Source organism: Choloepus didactylus, chromosome 27 (genome assembly GCF_015220235.1).
Source record: "Choloepus didactylus isolate mChoDid1 chromosome 27, mChoDid1.pri, whole genome shotgun sequence".
Lineage (NCBI taxonomy): Eukaryota > Metazoa > Chordata > Mammalia > Pilosa > Megalonychidae > Choloepus > Choloepus didactylus.
This window is the reverse complement of record NC_051333.1, coordinates 19,037,189-19,056,897: the sequence shown is the minus strand read 5'-3', so window position 1 is coordinate 19,056,897 and position 19,709 is coordinate 19,037,189. Positions and strand designations below refer to the sequence as shown.

The following is a 19,709-nucleotide window of genomic DNA, read 5'->3' as shown; positions in this document are numbered from 1 at the left end:
GTTCTGCCTGAAATTTGGAGTGGGGGTACCAAAGTTCAGAGCCAGGCAGCTGTGAAGTGCTGGGCATCAAGGCACTAAAGTACTAGGGTAGCCAATCCCTGGACAAGCAATAATTATGGGCAAGGAGGGAAGTGAAATATCTATAAAGAGTGAATGGATAAAATCTGCTGAGGGACATAGACAAAAGACCACATGGCCAATGAAAGACAAAAGGAGCTGGATGGATTCCATGACCCTGAGACCCAGCTGCACTTCTATTCTTAGCTTCTATGGCATTCCCACACACCTTTACAACAAATGCTTTTTCTTTAATTTTAACTTTTTTTTTTTTTACATAATTTCAGACTTACAGAAAAGTTGTAGGTATGACACAAAAAATTCCAATATACAAAGCTTCACTCACATTCTCCAAATATCAACATTTTACCCTATTTTCCTATCCTTTTCTCTGTGTATATATACATATTTATTATTTTCCCAGCTGTTTGAAAGTAAATTGAAGACACGATTTCCCATTACTCTAAATACATAAGTGCATAATTCCTAGAATAAGGTATTCTGTTACATAACCACCATATTACGAAGTTAACATTGATACAATACTATTATCTAATCTACAAGCCTTATTTGGATTTAGCCAATTCTCCCCATAATATCCTTTATAGAACTTATATGTACTGCACTCAGTTGTCATGTCTTTAGTCTCCTTTAATCTGAAACAGTTCTTCTATCTTCTTTTGTACTGAATGACCTTGATATATGAAGATTACAGGCCAGTTGTTTTATAGAATATCCCTCAGTTTGGATATGTCTTCCTTGTAATTAGATTCAGGTTATGCATCGCTGACTCAACACACCCTCCACTCCTTCCTGAGTTTCCAGCCAAAGGAACTTGGATTCAAGACTTCAACATCACTCTTACCACTCTTCCTAGCATCTGGTCTGTCCTATGGAATTTGGAGTTGCCAGCCCCCACCATCCTGTGAGCCCATTCCTTATAACTAACATAAGTGATTGGTTCCACAATGATTGGTTCAATGATGGGTACAAGACTCAAGCTGCGCTGATTAGAAGCAGCCCCAGGACTTTCCAGAACTATTGGCAAAAGAGGCACTCTGGATGCTCAGCTTGCAGGAATCAGCCTAGAACTGTATATAGTCATCTTCATCTCCCAGATGAGGAGTCTGTTTGAGAATAAAGCCAACCCAGAGGAAAGCAAAGTCAAGGGACACAGAGGGATAGACCCCTGAGGGCTTAGGTTTAACACCTGGATCCAGCAGTGCTTGAAGCCAACACTACCCCTGGAATTGTCAGCTATAGGAGCCAATAATTTCATCTTTTCTGCTTAAGCCAGTGTAAAAACAGGATGTTATAGATTTCTTCTTTGAAAAGGAAAAATATATGACCAGAAAAATTCTACCTTTAGGAAAAGAATAAGCTTTTTATTAAAGGGAATCATTTGGACCCTAATATACTTCTGTTTTCAAGTACTGTGGTGCAAAAATTGTTTTATTTTGTGTCGATTAAAAAAATAAATTGACACACATTTGAATTAAACAATTTTAGTAAAATGATTAACTAAGGAGAAGTGGAGGTCTAAAGATCACTTCATCCAACTATACTCTGTTCTCCATGAAAACAGGCAGATTTCTGTTGTCTTTTCCTGCTATTGAATATAAAAAAATAAGGGTCCTCTTTGCTGAAATGCCTTAATATAGAACCTGTTTTTTAATCACCTTTATTGAGATCTTATTTATATGTAAGAAAATGTACCCATTTTAAGTGTGCAGTTCCAAGAGTTTTGACAAGTCTATGCATCCATGCAGCCACAAGCCCCTTCATGATATGGAACATTTCCATCACCCCAGAAAGTTTCCTTGTGCCCCTTTGCAGCCATTCCCTGATTCCATGGCCCCAGGCAACCACTGATCTGCTCTCTGTCATCAGAAATTCTCTGTCTGTTCTAGAATTTCATATAAATGAAATCATACAGAGTATGTATTCTTTTGTGTTTGACTTATTTTATTTTCAATAGTCTATTATGTTTACATGTGTGTCATAGTTTATATATCATATGTTAGATAACTGTGTAAAGTAATAAAACAAGAATTGATAGGACATAATGGTTCATAAATTTCACATATTGTTAGCTGTTTCAGATGTAGCTGAACTTCAAATAAATGGAGCTTTAATGTCTTTACTCACCTCTGAAAATTTTACTCTAAATAACATAAAGACCCCCAGAAGAGCTATTCACTTTTGAGATGTCTAATGCAATTAACCGTGTATCTTTGCAGAAGTTTGTGATGAGTCTGAAAAGACATAAAGGTATCTCTGACAGTTTCTAAGACCAACCCCAAAAGGAGCCTTGTTTCTATTCTGACAGCAGCTTGAATCATCTTCTGTCACTTACACTCACCCTCCGTGTCCTCTCCTGAAAAAGCCCAGTCCCTCTGTTTCTTTTAGAGCTCACTTTATTTGACAAGTTCAGCCCAGTCTGGATTGAAAAATACAATAGGTGTTTTCTGTCCTGGGGGTGTGGGAAAAGGGTGTTGAGAAAGGGCTGTCACACCAGATGGCCCCTCAGCTCAAAGGGTAGCGTATCAGGGTGTGCTGGGTCCAAGTCTCCTGCCACCTGATCATAGATTCTTCTTGGATCCTCATACTTGTCCTCGGGCCAGCAGAAGTCATAGGGGCCCTGGCAGGCAACAAGTGGAGTTAGAACCATGAAGACTTGCCCTGGGGGCCATCACCATGGCTCTGGAGGATACACATCCCTGTTCAACTCCTCAGATAAAAGAAGTTTTAATTTTTATTTATGGAAAATTTATAACATCTGCAAATAAGTGAGAGATTATAATGAACTCCCATCATGAACTCCCAGGTACCCATCACTTAGCTTCAACAATATCTACCCTTGGCCAATCTCAACTTATCTACACCTCTGTCTTCTCTCGCTGCCTCAGCCAACTGGATTATTTTAAAGCAAGTACAAGATATCCTATCATTTCATCCATAAATACCTCAGTCTGTTCCTCAGAAAAAAAATTAATGCAAGAAATATGAACAAACCTTCAAAAGTCCATGATATGGCAATTGTGGAATATGAGTATGATTCTGTTAGTCCTATGAATTTCAAAAAAAAAAAAAAATCCCCATCAAAATGAAGATAAACAAAGACCATGAAGGCTGGTCTTTACTGGGGATGTGTCTTGCCCTAGGGTTGGGAGAAAATGGTTGTTTTAGCTTCGCAAACTTAAGAGCATGTTGACCCACGGGCCAAATCTGGCTGGCTGCCTCTTTTTGTACTGTCTGAAAGCTAAGGATCGTTTAGGTTTTTTTTAATTGTTGGGAAAAAAAATTCAAAAGAAGGATAATATTTTCTGGCACATGAAAATTATGTGAAATTGAAATTTCAGTGTCCCAAGATAAAGCTTTATCGCAACATAGCCACACTCATTAGTTTATGTATTGTATTTGGCTACTCTCACACTACAATGGCAGAGTTGAGTAGTTGTGAGAGACACTGTGTGTCCCGCAAAGCCCAAAATATTTACTATCTGGCCTTTTCCAGAAAAAAAAAAAACTTGCTAATTCCATCTGCGTTTTAGAGGGCACAGATGGTCCAGCACCATGGACAGCGTTCCAGGAGTGTGATTTCCATGCTGGTAGGGCGCTTAGAATCTTCAGGACAGTGTCCCATCTGGGACAATGTTACAGAGAGGAATCCCTAGCTCCAAGGTGCCAGAGCATTAGCCAAGGCCACACAGAAAGTCAAGGGCTCTGTCTCATCTCCCTTTCTGTGGGGTAGCAGGTGGGAACTGGTTGGTGGTTGAAGGGCCTCTCTTGCTTTTGCCTGCCCAGGCACCATCTTCACTTCCCTCTGGGATCTGTTTCTCACCCACTCTCAGTCCAGTGGATTGGTCCCTAAGGCCATGGGTGGGCAATGAGCCAGCCCTGTCCAGTGAACACGTTCCATCCTCTACCTGAGTGGTTGATTCAGTGATGAGTCTGTGATCCAATCTAGGCCAATTAGTGTCAGCCCTGGAACTCTGGAGCTACTGGAAGAGATGCATTCTCTTTCTTTTGGTGTTTAGAAGCCACCACGATACATACCTGGACTTTATAGGAAATCCTGGATCCAGCTGGGCCTAAAGACAATTCTACCCCTTGACTTTTTTTTTAGAGCCAAGTTTTTTATTTGTTCATTTCTTGCATTTGAAATATTTTTGTCCTGAGAAACTTTGTCATAGTTCTTAATAACCCATAACTACAACCAACCATTTATGGGGGGTTTCCTCTCTTGATTTGACAGAGGCTTACCCATTCCCCTGGTTTTCTGCCATCATCAACTTGAACTAGGTTTACTTGGTGTTCAGCACAAAGGGCCTCCACTAACTTGACATCACAGTTGGATGCAAGGACACAAAGATGGGCCTGGCCCTTGTCTTGGGTTTTGGCAGCTTCATGGATATCATGTGCTAGGCCATCACGGATGAGGGTGGCCTTGTAAAGCAGTGCTAATGTCCTTTACACCTTCAGCAGCAATGCCTTCCTCAGCCAATGCAGTGGGCTACAGCTGGAGTCAAATCCTGAATGTACCTGAGCCTCTGCCTCAACACAGCCTCACAGCAGCAGGGAAAGAGCTACACTTTGAATTTTCAAATGAACAGGCCAAAAATATTCTTTCTATCTCATTGCTTCACCACTGCAGTGCAGATGGCTAATTATCCAACGAAATACACTCCCTTCTTCCACAAAAATAGAATTGCAGCCAGGCATATAGCTTCCAAGCTAGGCTGCATTTCTCAGACTCCTTTGCAGTTGGGTGTGACCATTTGACCATGTTCTCACCAGGGGAATGTGAGCAGAAGTGATGTGAGCCATTTCTGGGCCTGGACCATAAGGCAGGGCTGTGCCGAAGCCCCAGTGACCTGCCCCACCCATGCAGATTTGGACAACATGCTAGGATACAGCAGAGGAACACAATGGAAAGAACTTGGGTTCCAGAATCACTGCGTGTAGCAGGCCCACTCACCTGACTGCTCTGTGAGAAAGAAACAGACCATCCTCTTTAGACCACTGGACTGTGGCTGGGCCTCTGTTATAGTAGCTAGCTTACCCTAACTGATCCAAGCAGGAGGGTATGGGTTTCTGGCACTGGCCAAGAAAGACTTCTGCTGATACAAGTCTCCTCACCATCTCCACTTCATCGTAGAGGGCTCCCCAGGCTCTAGACGGGGCATATGTTCTTTCCACCTCATCATACAGGTGCTCAGGAAAAGTCACATCCTTATCTGCAAAACCTGTGAAACCTGGAGTGGAAGGAAGAGACGATCAGGGTACCTGGTCCTGATCTCAGGGGTCCCTATGGGTAAAGGGTAGCCCTGATGCAGTCATGACGCACCTTGGTGGTAGGGCACCTCCTCCAGAGTGGGAGGCAGCTGGGGGCTGAAGTCCCTCATGGAGTGGTAGTACGGCTCTACATCTGATGTGCTGACCTGTCACCCGACCCCCCCCCCCCAAAAAAAAACAACAACAGATGAAGTTCTTTCCATCGTTTGACTCCATAGTTCCGGGATTAGCCTAAGCCAGTGGTGCCACGTTAGTCGCTTCTGCTCCCCTGCAGGTGTTGCTGTAGAGCTCAGCCCCACTCACCATGGAGCTCCGGGTATCCCGGTCTCCAGTCCACTGGCTCTCCTCATACTCATTCCTGACTTGGTTCTCCTCTGACCTGCAAGGGAGGCATTGTGGAGGGCAGCTGGGAACCGACCCTCTGTTCCCTGTGACCCCCCAACCTCCTCCCTCACTGCCTTCCTTCCAGAGCAATCTCCCCGCTTACCCGGCCTCTGTCTTCTCTGAAATGCCTGAGGGAGATTGGAGAGAAGGGGTCAGAGGTGCCCCTGCAGCCCATCGGGCACTGGGGAGACCCTCGACACGCAGCTCCCCACCTACCCTCGCCCCTCGTATCCTGGCAGGGGAAGGAACTCTCCTCACCCTCAGCAAGACGCTTCAGTCTCCGCCGCCAGAGGAATCCCCCAAGACAGGAGGCATTGGAAAGCAGCAGGAGACCCCCAACAGCAAACAACACAGGCAGCAGGGGCAGCTCTGAGGGTCCTGGGGGAGAAAGGCACTTCTCAGGAAGCACAAAACAGCTGTCCTAGGCCCCGAGAGGGGCTCTCTGACCAAGCAAGGACAGCAGACTGGCAGGGGACGCTGTCCCCACCCCTGGGCAGGAGGCTCCTTTCTCAAGTCAAGCCATCAGCAGCAGGCCCTGCCTCTGCATGCACCCTTTTTATAGACCCAGGGGGGAATTTTCAGCTCCTTATCTGTATACTCAAGACCTTCTGTGATCTGGCCACTGCCCACATCTCCAGCCTTGCCCACTAACCTGCAGACTCTGGTTTGGACCCTCCAGCCACCCTAACAAACCACTGGCTTCTTCCAGAATCACCAAGGCAAATCCACACCTCTAAGTCTTGGCCTGGTCAAGTGAATGTCCTTTTTTCTCAAGCAAACTTCTATTTACCCTTCAAACTCCTTTTCAAATGACTTCCTCCTTGCACAAACACCATCCCAGGCAAAATCAGGCTGACTCCTTGGCTATATCACTGAGGACAAGACTGGTTCTCTCTGAGGAGACACCTGCTCAGCATCCATCCCCCTGCCTTTGGCACTCATTTTCCTTTGGGGAAACAGCCCCTTCCCCACTCTCATTCTGTAAGTCTCACATGGTCCAGCCTGGCCAATAAAAGCCCCCCTTTCCACAGTGATTGGTTCAGAGACAGGCACAGGCCCCGAGGTGGGACTTTTGCCAGAGCATCTAGGGCACTCTCTGCTGGCTCCTAAGGGGTGGAATGAAAGCTGGAGGTGCTGGAGGTCTCCTTTGCCCTCTTGATGGAAGAACCTGCCTGAGAGGGAAGCCATCAAAGACGAAAGCAAAGCAACAAGAGGGCAAGAAACAGATCCCCGGTGAAAATTCTGAGCACCTGAATCCAGCCACACATGGAATTTTCTATTTCATGAGCCAAGCAACTCTTTTTTATGGCCAATAACAACTGAGTTTCTGACACTCGCAAACTTCTTCTCAGATTCTGAAGGGTATTGCTTGCAAAAGCTGTCATAATTCCCTTCCCAGTCTCCACACTCTGGGGCAGTCCCCTCCCACACTGGCTCTGGGTTGAGCAGTGTGACTTGCTTTGGCCAACGGGGCTGCAGAAAACATGCCAGAAGCAGAAACTGAAAAGCGCTTGTAAATTGGACCTTGCTCACTCTCAGCGCTCTTGGGACTCGGTGACCGCCTCAGTGTGAACAGCTGAGGAGTGATGCTGGGTGACAGGAGGCCTGTGGCCCAATTATTGCCATGGTCCCGACCAAGAGCCTGATGACTGCCAGGCATGTGGGCAGGGGACCATCGTAGAGCAACCAGGCCCAGTAGAGCCACCGGCTGACAGCAGATATCATTCAAGCCAACCCAGACCAAAACTGTTCAGCCAGGTTCAGAGAATCATGAGAAATAATAAATATTTGCTGCTGCAGCTTCCAGGTTTGGGGTTGTTTGTTATGCAGCAATAGCTGACCAATTCAGGCTCCTCACAGGGCATGTAATCAGCTCTAATTCTTTCAATTAAACTAAATTAGGAGGGGAGAAAATATTTCTTTAGAGAAAGAGCTAAAGACATGGGGGTGGGGCTGCAATGGCAGAGCTGTCTTAAAAAGGTGTGGCAACAGGCAGAGGAGATGGGGCCAGAGCCCAGAAGGTTCTATCCTTGGGGGGGAGGTTTGGGGGATTGGGGGTTGAAGACTTACCTGCAGGCTGCTCTGTGGGCAGCTGGTAGTCAGGTTCCCCAGAAGGCTGGTCCAGGCCTGGGGTGGGGTGGGGAGAGGAGTACAGAGAGGTTTGGGATTAACATCAAGAATCTGGGAGAGCTTCAAATATTTCTCAGCCTCCTTTAAGGCTTTTCAGCCCACCTAGAGACTCATGGGGACTGGTTTGTGACTTCCCAGGAATATTTCAAAAGAGAGCTGGGGATTGCTGATCATAATGGCAATAATATCAATGATGATTCCAATGGCAATAATAGTTTATGATTAATGAACATTTTGCAGTATGCAAGGCTCTTTTAACTTGAATTACCAATTTTCTGGGATAACCAAAAAAGAAGCTGAGCTCTTGGGATTCTTTAATGGAGGTATGAGTTCTAGAACAAGGGAGGTGAATGTAGGACTATGCTTTAGTGTTGAAAGGGAAGACTGGAATGCGAAAAAAAAATTAAGAAGAAGAAGGATTATAGGGATTAGGGAAGGGCCCCTACTTTCATGGGGGGAAATGGCTGCTCTGTCAGGAAGGGGAAGACAGGAAGAGTGGGCTTTCATGGGACAGAGTAAACAGGTTGAGCATTCCCTGCCCTAGGCATATTTTTAAGCTAACATTTACACAGCACTTTGTTTGTACTAGGCCATGCCTAAGGGCTTTGGATATATTAACTCATTTAATTTCACAACAGCTGAGATAGACCTTATTTTTAGAAACCGAGGCACAGAGATGCTAAGTAACTTCCCTAAGGTCACACAGACAGGAAGTGGTAGAGCTGGGTCTTGAACCAGGCTTGTCTGAACCCAGTCTGGGTCTGTGTGATTGGCTCCTACAGGACACTCCCTGTCAAAAGCACAATGTACTTGTTAGTCATATTCAAGGAAATCTGTCCATTTCATCTATTTGACATACAGTTGTTGAAAATACATCCTAATTATCTTCTTAATGTTTATAGGATCAGTTGCCATGTCCCCTCTTTTATTCCTGATATTGGTAATTCATGTCTTCTCTCTTTTTTCTTGATCAACTTTATCAATATTATTGATTTTTTCAAAGACCCATCTTTTGATTTCATTGATTTTTCTCTATTATTTTCTAGTTCATTGATTTCTGCTCTTACTTCATTATTTCCTGACTTCTGTTTACTTTGGGTTTAACTTGCTCTTCTTTTCTGGCTTCTGAAGATGGAAATTTTGAGCATCAGTTTGAGGCCTTTTTTTAAATCTCACATAAGCACTTTATGTTATAAATTTCCCTTGTGTCATTTAATTGCAGTCAGATAGTATAGTTTAGTGGCTAAAATTTCTCTCTGGAGTTATTCTGTTTGAGTTACCACCTCATCTCTGTCTCTTCCTAGCTGTGTGACCTTAGGGAAGTTACTTAGTATCTCTGTGCCTCAGTAAGTGTCCTCAGGCCTCTGTTTCTTCATCTGTAAAAGGGGAATAATAGTAATACTGACTTCACTATACACCCCCTAAGTCTTCTGAGGAACTCTCCAACCTGCCCCAGCCTAGGCTTTCTCACCTGGGGTGGTGACGGGGAGCTGGGTCCCTTTCCCAGCCAGGTCACTGTCCCCCAGGGCATTGCTGGCCAGCAGCCAGACCCTGTACCGCGTAGAAGGCTGCAGCCCAGTCAGCGTGAAGGCGGTGGCCTGGGGCGGTAGGACATCCATGTAGAGGAACCCTGGGGTCCCCAGGGCCTCATACCTGCACGACAGGGAGGGCATCAGTTCAGGGAGCCGCCCCAGTGGTGCTGGCTGCCACCCCTCCCTGCCTTGACTGGGACTCACCTGATGCGGAACCTCTGTGGCAAACCCCCGTCAAAGCCAGGCTTCCACTCCAGCCCCACCGAGGAGGGAGTCATGCTCACCACCTTTAGTCCCGACGGGGGGTCGGGGCGGCCTTTGAGGAGGATTGAGGAAGCGGTCAGAGGATGCAAAGGGATTCTGGGAAATTCCTCCCAGATTTTCCCTAAATACAATTTATATATATATATATATATATATTTTTTTTTTCCTTGTGGTAGGTTCTTTTTCTTTTTTTTATTAAATTCAGTTTTATTGAAATACATTCACACACCATACAATCATCCATGATATACAATCCACTGTCCACAGTATGATAACATAGTTATGCGTTCATCACCACAATCTATCTCTGAACATTTTCCTTACATCAGAAAGAACCAGAACAAGAATAAAAAATAAAAGTGAAAAAAGAACACCCAAATCATCCCCCCATCCCACCCCATTTGTCCTTTAGTTTTTATCCCCATTTTTCTACTCATCCATACACTAGATAAAGGGGGTGTGATCCACAAGGTCTTCACAATCACACTGTCACCCCTTGTAATCTACATTATTATATAATTGTCTTCAGGAGTCCAGACTGCTGGGTTGGAGTTTAGTAGTTTCAGGTATTTACTTCTAGCTATTCCAATACATTAAAACCTAAGAGGTGTTATCTATATAGTGCATAGGAATGTCCACCAGAGTGCCCTCTCGACTCCATTTGGAATCTCTCAGCCCCTTGTGGTAGGTTCTTTGCCGCCACCCCCCACCCCCCATCCATTCCCCTCATTCCTTCTGGTTTCAGCACCCTGAATTTCCTTTGGAGACCCACCCTTCCCCATTCTCAGGCCACACGCGTTGGAGGTAGGTGGCTCTACTCCTACCAGGATGGATGTGTGGTAATTGGAGTGTCACCTTCCCCTGACCACGTGATCGGTTCAGGGATGAGCTGAGACCCAAGTAGAGCCAGGAAACTTATTTGTGGAACTTTCTTATCATAGTTAGGAAGAGAAAAAAAAAAATTTCCCCTGGGAATTCTGATAGACCACTATGAGGAGCCTGAGAATAAAGCCAACCTTCACAGAGAAAAGCAGAGCTGAGAGAGGGAGAGAAGTTCTTGGTGACAGGTGAACCCAGATCCAGAAACTCCTGAAACACCCCCTCCTATTTTTTTATACTTAAGACATTTTGATTAGGATGTTTGGCCTTTGGGACCAAAAGCATCCTGACTAATACACTCTTCAAATGTTTGTTTGTTTGTTTCTTTGCTTTTGTTCTATTCTGTTGCCATTTTGTCATGGGTTTTCCTGAAGACCCAGTCTCCCTAAGGGCTTTCTGGGCTGGCAAAACTCCATCCTCGCTCAAAAACACTACCAGTCTGGGGCCAAACAAGGACTTGGGGGTTGTCCCAGAGAGCATCCCCACAACACCCCGAAAGTCCCCTCCCACCATACTGATGCTGACGAGTTGAATGTTGGTGTGGTCCGAGCCAAGGGGGTTGGTGGCCGTGCACGTGAAGAGGGCATAATCCTGGGCTGCAGACACATTGGCAATGGTCAGGAGGCTGCTGTGGACCCCGCCCTGATGGTACGTGTGCTCCGTGTACCTGAACAGCAGGTGGGGTGGGTCTCAGGGAGGGGATCTGGGGTGGACACACCAAGACAGGGGGTGTCGTGCAGCCTGGCTGGGCCTGGACTCACCTGGGATCCTGGAGGTCCAGAGGGACCCCATTTTTCTTCCAAGTGAAGATGATATTGGGGACACCTCGAGCACGGCAGTGGAGGGTGGCAGAACTGGTGCTGTCTCCAGCTGCAGCCACCTTAGTTAGAGGAGTAGGGTGCTCCACCTGGGGGGCGACTGGAGGGGTTGGGGGTGAACATGAGATATGTAGGAGGATATGAGTGCTACAGGTTCAGTGGCAGGCCTTGAAGTCAGGGGTTTGGGAGTTACTCACATCTGACAACAAGACGCACCAGTCCCCGGGCTGGAGGTGCCACTCCATTGTCAGCGATGCACTGGTATGGGCCAGCCTGGTCCAGCTTGGCAGAATGAATCCGCAGACGCCCTGTGGATCCCTTTGACATCATCTCCATGTCGCCCAAGCCTTGATTCTCTTCCTCTTCTCCCTGGAGGTACAAGAGTCAGGAGTTGGTCCCCACTTCCCAGCCTCAGCTCCAGTATCCCCCGAACTGGATCCAGTATGCCTCATTTCTATAGCATCATTCTCCCAGCCACAATCACCCTCCACATAACTCACAAAATCACCCTGTCATCTTCTATCCATTTATCCAGCTTTTATGAGTAATGGCTCACTCACACATCCATTTATCCAACCTTTCATACTTGGAGCTACCATCCACCTATGGGATCCATCCACATAACCATCCATACACCCATTTAACCATTCATCTACCCATTCAACCATTCACCCATTCATTCATCCAACCATTTAACTATCTTATATCCTCCCATCTATCCATCCTTCCAGCTTTCCACACATTCACCCATCCATTCATAAATGTACACATCTATAAATACATGCATTTGTTCATCCATTTATCCAGATACCCATTTACCTAGCTTTCCATTGACCTATCCACTCATCCATCCATCCATTAACCCATTATCTTTCTACAGAATCTTTCCACTGATAGTGCATCCATGATCTGTAATCTAATCCATCTATCCACTCACATCTCTCATAAACAATCTAACCGTCTATCCACTTAATCATCCATTCACTTGTCCAACTGTCCTTCCATCCATTCATTCATGGATCTACCTGTTCCATCTGCCCATCTGCCTATTGACTGATCTATCTATCCACCCATGCACTCACCCAACTATCTATCTACTCATCCACACATTCATGTCATTCAACAGTTATTAGTTCCAGGAGCATATGCCCCGACAACTATATAGTTTTACAAGGTTACACAGATGTGGCTCCCATACCCCAAAAGCTCAAAGTGAAGAAACCATGGCCCCCACCCCCAAACTCCATTCACCAAAGCCTGGGTCCTCACCAGCCTCTCCCATCTGAACATCCCTGGGAGGATGGGATTGGCATCAGCAGTGCAGACTATTTCCACAGAACCCCCAACATCCACCTCGGTGGGGTCCTGGAGGGCACGGATTGTGGGAGCATCTGGAGGGGAGGCAGGGGCTTGGAGAAGTCACTTGGGCCCAGATAGGCCACAGTGGGAGAGGGCCCCAGGTGTGAGAGGAGTCTTAGAGGTGCCCAAAGAAGTTGTGGGTGTGGACACGGTATGCCCCTTATCCTGAGCACTTGGCAGAAGGCTCTCAGGATTGGTGAGGCTATCCCCAAACTTTATGGGCCTCTGGGATGCTTAGAGGAGGTTGGGAGGGCTTTCAGAATTGAATAGGGGTGGGCTTTCCTCAGTAGGCTTGGCTTCCTGATCTGAGTAGCTCCCAAATAGGCAGCCCCCTCCTGGGTCAAGATTCCATTTTGGGTCTCCCTAGTGGGCAGGGCTTCCCCAGCGGGCATGGCTCCACCAGGGACAGTGCCTTCTTCCGGAGGGGCAAGGGTTCCCAAATTATCCCTGGGAGGGCAGAGCTTCCACAGTGAGGAGACTCCAAGGGGGCAAGCTTCCCTGGGTGGGCATAATTTCCATGGTGGGCGGGGCTCCCACAGCCCAAGGGTCTCCTGGGGTGGTGAGGATGGCTCACAGTGCACGTCCAGCCGCACCAGCGCCTCAGCCGTGCCCTCCGAGTTCTGGCAGTGCAACTGATAAAGGCCGTCGTCAGCCCGGGTCACATTCCATAGCTGCAGAGCCCCTCCCGACAGGATGCGGTGCCGAGGGCCACCAGCTGCGGAAGGCCAGGGTGAGACACCTGCCGGGTCCCATCCCCAGGACCCGCACCCCCTTCCATCCTCACTCCACACACCTGGGCTGAGGCGATAGCCGCGGAAGGTCCAGTTGAAGGCCTCAGGGGCAGGGTTGGCTGACACAGACACTGGCAGCAGGGCCTTGCCCTGCTCCAACGCTGTCACTGAGAGCACCTGCTCCCCCAGGAACTCTGGAGGATCTGCGGAGGGGGCGCCCCCAGGAGTCAAGATTGTTGTTATCCAAGTGAGGGAGTGATTCAAGGTCATAGGTCAAGGGTCAAGTCGGGTCAGGTTAGGTTTAAGGTTGGAGACAAGATAACAGTTAAGTTCAAAGCTGAGCTCAGGGGTAAAGTTCAGAACAGAGGTTAGGATCCAGTTTGGGGAAAGGGTAGAGGTCAGAGTCAGGTTTAAGAATGGAGAGAGGGGTGATGGGGCTTCCTAATCAGCAGTCAGGGTAGGGGACAGAGGCAAGAAGGGGGTTGGACGAGTGGAATAGGAGGTGGTACCCGGTAAGAGGTTAGGAAGAAGGTTATGAAAAGTTCAACGTTCAGGATGGGGTCAAGGACAGGTCAAGGTGAGAACATATAAGTTCAGCCATCGCGAGGGGATTAAAAGGGGTTCCAAGGCGGGCGCACATACACAGCACGTTGAGACGGTAGAAGGCGCTCACGGTTTCGCGGAGCTCCGCGCTGTGGGCGCTGCAGGTCACACGGTGACCGTGGTCGCGGGATGACACTCGCAGAAGGACGCTGTTCGCTGCGCCGGAACCTTTGAACGGGGCTCTCTGGGGCTGCGCGGCCACGCCTTCCAGCCTGCGGACCCAGCAGGGGCTGGTGGCGTCTGGGCAGTGCAGGATTGCGGCTAGAGCCCCGCCCGGAACAGGCTGGGAAGGGAGCGTGGCCTCTCATAACCTCACCTGCCCCCTTCCTTGTCCCACGACAGGCTGACCGGGGGGTTGCTGCTAATGCTGACGCACGTCAAGTTTACCGCGTCCCCGGGGCGCAGCGCGGTGGCGTTGGCCAGGATTGTCACGTTAGTTGGGGGAACTTTGAGAGCCGGTGAGGGGGGAGTGAGGCTCAGAGGTGAGGAGGAGACCCCGCCTGCTTCCACCCGCCCTCACCCACCCACCCCCGCCCCGGCCCAGCCCCGCGTCCCTTGCCGGGTCCCGCCCGGGTCCTGGCTCCGCTGCACCCACTGTGACTCCGCCCGGGCCCCGGCCGTGCGCGCCCTCACACTGCACCAGGAGCTGCGTGGACGCGCTGAGCTGGCCGGCTTTGCACGTGAACTTGGCCTGGTTGTCCGACGGACCGGCGACCAGCACCAGCTCGCGCGAGAAAGTGCTCCCCGACTTCTCCAGACCTCCCAGCTGCACCAGCCGCGGCTCCTGCGGCTGCCGTGGCTCGGTCACCGTGCGCAAGTCCTGAGGGCCGGGACTGGCTGAGGGTCCGCCCCAGCCCTGCCCCTCCCCGCCAGCCCTGAGACGTCCCCCTTGGGTCGGCCGCCCGCCGCCAGCCCAAACAAAGCCTCTGCGTCCACGAAGTAAAGGCGCCCCCACGGGCAGGCACACGGCTCGGGTAGAGGAGCCGGAACTGGAATTGAGCCCCCCTTCCCTTCCGAGTCTCCTGTCTGCCCCGGGACCCCTGTGCACCGACGTCGCGGCCCGCGGCTCCAACCTCTCCTGCTCCCCAGAGGCCGGCAATCGTCGGTTCTCCCTGCCACCCTCAGCCCCACTCTTACGCTCCTGGATATCCATTCCTGATACAAACATTTACCACCCCCACCCGTGCGCAAGGAAAATCCCCTGGCATTCCAAAGCCTGGCCCAGAATTTCTTCATTTGTTCCTATACTTAGTTCTTTTTCTTAGAATTCCCACTTTCCCCAAAGGTTTCTCTGGACCTGTCCCTTAGTTCCACTGTCTTTCCATAGATTTCGGAATCCTTCCCCAACATTCTCTTATTATCCTAGTCTATTACTAGTATCCTTTTTATTGCCCAAATTCCCGGCATGTTCCCAGAATTCCGTCTAATTAAAATGGAATTCCAAAGGGGCAAAGGGGGAGTTTTTGCTTAGTGGGTATAGAGTGTAAATAAAAATTAAGTTTACCAAAAATGGAATTCCATGGTCATTCTTCTAATTCCTAGTATTCCCCCCAGAATTCCCACCAGCTCCATAAATTTCCAATTTTCCCAGAATTCTCTCATAATTTCCTTCAATTTTAATGGAATCCCATTTCCTTACCCTCAAATTACAAGAACTCAATTTAATATTAAAGAGTTTTCAAAATTCTGCAGAATTATTAGTCTTTCGCCAGAATTTCTGGCCTTTGTTTAGAATATTATTGCCACTTTTTCCTGTAATTCCTCATCTTTCTCTAGGATTGCTGCCATTTCATTTGAATTTCAAGATTTTTTATCAGAATTCCCTTTGAGTGGAATTCATTGCCTTTTCTCTAGAATTCCCAACCTTGATCTAGAATTCCTTCTTTTATCCTAAAATTCTTACTGTTTTCCCAGAATTCCCAGGAATTTTCCAGGATTCTTATTTAATTCTCATGGCATTTCATGTCTTTTCCACTTCCCTGCTAACCCCCAGAATTTCCAGTACTTTTCAAGAAATCTAGATTTTTCTTCCTCTTCCTTCTGCCGTCCCTGCCTACCCCAGATGCCCTGCTTGCACCAACCTTGTACCAGATGAGAGAGGGGTCCGGGTTGCCCCCAATGGCCAAACACACTAGCCTCACCCTGGTCCCAGCCCGGAGGTTCTGGCTCTCAGGGGGTCCCTCTATCCACAGCTTCTGGGCGGGATCTGGGCAGGGAGAGCAAGGAAAAATGGCTTTTCTCTCTGGCTGGGGTCTGAGGCCCGGGGGCATCCTGGGACCCGGTGTAGGGTCTCACATTTCACATTAAGAGTGAGCGACTTCTTGAAGGTCTCCTTGGTGAAGGCCTCACTGAAGGCCTCACAGGTGAGGGTCAGACCGTTGTCCTCCCGCCGCACCAGGAACGTCAGGTTGGACATGGAGATGTGGCCGCCGTGCAGGCCCTGGCAGGGAACCAGCTTCAACTCGGAGACTGGCATAGCCGAGGCCCACCCCGGGCCCCAGCAGGGACACCCGAGGCGTCCCCACCCCGTCCTCGGTCAGACCACTCAGTCCATCCTCCCCCAGCACCCAGGCCTCCAGGCCCCCAGACTCCCCCTCCTCCCTGAGACCCAGGAGCCCAGCCCCCGCCTCACGTCCAGGACGGTCTCTTCTGTGGGCAGCAGCTGCCGCCAGCCCAGCCACCATTGCAGCAGGACCCGCGGGCGACTGGACTTGGTGATACAGGAGAGCGTCATGTTCTTGTTCTCCGACTGGGAGGGAGATCCCAGGATGGTGATGGCACTGGGGGGGACTGCAGAGACAGACGGACAGGGGACCGGGGACAGTTGACAAGGTCTTTGGCATCAGACAGGCATGATTGGGGGCACAAACGTGGTTCTCTGGAGCATGAACTGACAGATGGGCAGCTGGAGCCGGGACTCACAGGTGACCTGCAGTGTGACCCCGTGTTCCTGGGTCCCCGTGGACACGCTGTTGTGGGCCTCACAGCTGAGCCGTGCTCCGTGGTCTTCCGGCCGCACGGTCATCACCAGCACGCTGCGGGCCACTGCGTGGACATGCTCTGTGCCCCATGCTGTGGACACGGGCTGGCCGTTCTGGGGACAGAGGCAGGCCCGGGCCGGCTCAGGGCCAGATCCTGGCCCCCACGTCCCTCCTCCCCCAGCCCCACACCTGCCTCTGCCCTCACCTTCAGCCACTGCAGTGTGGCTGGCGGATTCCCCCCTCGGGCCACGCATGGCAGCTCCAGGCTCTGCCCTGCCCGCACATGTCCCGTGTCCAGGCCTGGCCACTCAATGACAGGGGGTCCTGGGGGGACTGAGTAGCAGCACTCACTCAGGAGCACCCCGTCATCCTTTCCAGACCCCACACCCCACCTCTTGACCCTCATGTCTCTCCTGGGAGTGCCTGCATCTTCCTCATCCCCTGTGCTCCCCCAGAACCCCAATTCCTGTTCGCTGTCCCCAGAGTCCACAGCTAGCTCAGCGCCCCACTCACACAGAACATTCATGATGACTGAGGCCCTGATGGGCGTGTCCAAAGCTGGGCCGGACCCCTCGCAGACCAGTAACTGCCCATTGTCAGAACTCTGGGGTGTCACCCTGGGGTGGGAAGTTGGGGTTCAGGAGTCAGAGTCATCATCTGAAATTTGGGGAGTCAGGGTGCAGAGTTGGGGCTCTCAAGTCCCCACACCTGATCTAAGTCTCCACGTGGACTTCCTCTGGGATCTGAAGTTCCCAGGAGCGAGATTTGGAGAGTCATTAGTGAGAACTGGGGTCCCAGAGGACCACACCTGGCCAAAATCTTTGTGTTTAAAACCCTACTAACTGGAGTTCCCATGAAAAAGTTTTAGAGGGTCAGGGTAAAATGTTGGGTCTCAGATGGCCACACTGGACCCAAATTTCCATCCTTCAATCCCTGGGATATGGGGTTCTCATGGGAAAATTTGGGGATCAGGGTTAGGGGAGGGGGTCCTTAGCTGCCACACCTGGCTGTGGCCTCTGTGGTGAAGAGCTTCTCCTGGGACCCCACATTCACGTTAGCAGAGACATCAGAAATTGTTTGTCCACCTTGGGAATAACAAGAGGGCTGGAGGGGTGCTGGGTTCCCTGCCAGGTAGATCTTGGGGAGCCCAGGCTGATAGTCTTCAGGGTGGACATGACGCCCCTCCCTCCTGGTTCTGGAGGAAAAGGACCTGGTGCACCAGCTCCGTTCCCCCCACAGGCCCTGAACACTGGAGTCCTCCTTCTCACCTCTCTCCCTTGCTCGCTCATCTCACCACCCCCACACCTCAGTTTCCCCTTTCTTCACAGACAATGCCCACACCTCTGACCCCAGCCTTGCTCTCTCCCCTGAGTCCCAGACAAGTGGGCCCTGTGATCTCCTGGATGCTTCCCCCTGAGTGCTCCTAGATCCTCCCAACCACTGGGTCCCACAGGGCCTCAGCATCTCCCTGAGCCTGCCCCTCCTCCTGGGTCCCCATCTCAGGGGTGGCATATTTTCTGGGGGCTGAGGAGGGCGGTGGGCAAGAGCACAGCCCCTTGCAACTCAGGGGCTTCCTGCTGCCCCTACCGAGTTCACCCACACTTACTCTGGAAGAAGGTGATATCAGGTGCTGGCTTTGCATCATCAGTCACACATTTGACCTCGTACTCCTGCCCAGCTACCCAGGTGACCGTGCTCCCTGCTTCGGGCGTCAGTTGCAGCACCTTGGGGGGCACTGGTGGGAAAGGGTCAGGGGTATGCCCCCACCATTGAGAAGGAAATGAGGATTTGGGCTTGGAGTCTCTTTGCTCCTGGGGGAGGTGAGGGCTGGATGTGAGGGAGAAGGGGTTGGGGGGGAGGGACCCCTGGGTCCTGGGGGAGATGAGGGCTGGGACCTGGGGGTCTCTCACCCGTACCCAGGACGGAGAGGATCACTCGGGGAGACAGGAGCTCGGGACCCATCTCGGAGCGGCTGACCTGGCACTCGTATTCTGCATCATCGCTGAGGTCACAGGCTTCGATGTGCAGGTGGAACTCACCTGCAGGGGCGGGGGGCGGGGGCAAGGTCAGGGTTACAGCCTCCGCCGGCCGCTCAGGGTCTCAGGCTCCGCTCCCTTACCTCTCGCCGGGTCCCCCTCCAGGTGGTAGCGCGGGAAGCTGGGGATCCTCGGGTCAGGACCCAGGAGGAGCCCATCCCTGGCCCACTGCACTGTGCTGCCGGGGGCGCTGACCCCACACTGCAGCCTGGCCGCGGCGCCCTCCTTGACCGTCACGTTTTCCGGCAGAGCCCAGAAGCCTCGGGGCGGCGAGGCAGGGACAGCTGACTGGGCCAGCCCTGGGGATAGAGGGTAGACGGCAGAAAGGGCAGGGGTCTGCCCGGGAGGGTGGGTGGGAAACGAGGGGGGCTTGGTGCTGGGTCCCACTCACCTGTGGCCAGCAGCGCCACGAGCAGCAGGGCAGCCCTGCCCGGGGTCCCCCTACCTGGGGCTGTCGCGGGCCCCATCACCAGCCCCCTGCGCCTGCCTCTCTTTTTGTCTCTTTTCCTGTCTCTCTCCTTCTCTGTCTTCCTCTGTTTTCCTCTCTCCCTGTGCCTCTTGTCTCTGCCTCTCTCTACCTTCTCTTTCTCTCTGGGTCTCCCTCCCTCTCCCTCCGTGTCTCTCTGTCTAAGGCTGT

General features: G+C 50.6%; 1 protein-coding gene and 1 pseudogene across 3 annotated transcripts; both read right to left on the bottom strand.

Annotated features, from left to right (window-relative positions):
* Positions 1 to 2,048: 2,048 nt before the first annotated feature.
* On the bottom strand, positions 2,049 to 19,656 carry NPHS1 (NPHS1 adhesion molecule, nephrin). Of its 3 annotated transcripts, none has more exons than XM_037820379.1 (29): positions 19,464 to 19,656; positions 19,156 to 19,371; positions 18,947 to 19,075; positions 18,643 to 18,771; positions 18,040 to 18,121; positions 17,550 to 17,653; positions 17,242 to 17,369; positions 16,978 to 17,149; positions 16,688 to 16,845; positions 16,351 to 16,495; positions 16,137 to 16,261; positions 14,689 to 14,875; positions 14,372 to 14,501; positions 14,095 to 14,267; positions 13,515 to 13,655; positions 13,296 to 13,436; positions 12,632 to 12,753; positions 11,560 to 11,731; positions 11,306 to 11,462; positions 11,060 to 11,211; positions 9,606 to 9,717; positions 9,341 to 9,522; positions 7,810 to 7,866; positions 5,998 to 6,117; positions 5,843 to 5,867; positions 5,659 to 5,734; positions 5,408 to 5,501; positions 5,200 to 5,315; positions 2,049 to 2,698 (listed from the first exon to the last, which is right to left on the bottom strand). In XM_037820379.1, exons 1-29 carry the CDS (start codon positions 19,537 to 19,539, stop codon positions 2,567 to 2,569), a joined length of 3,753 nt encoding a protein of 1,250 aa, XP_037676307.1. In that variant the 5' UTR covers positions 19,540 to 19,656; the 3' UTR covers positions 2,049 to 2,566. The 3 variants fall into 3 exon arrangements, with proteins under 3 accessions (XP_037676307.1, XP_037676308.1, XP_037676309.1); XM_037820380.1 differs by having other exon boundaries at positions 18,953 to 19,075; XM_037820381.1 differs by lacking the exons at positions 17,550 to 17,653; positions 18,040 to 18,121.
* LOC119521807 lies at positions 4,206 to 4,887 on the bottom strand (annotated as a pseudogene).
* Positions 19,657 to 19,709: the final 53 nt, after the last annotated feature.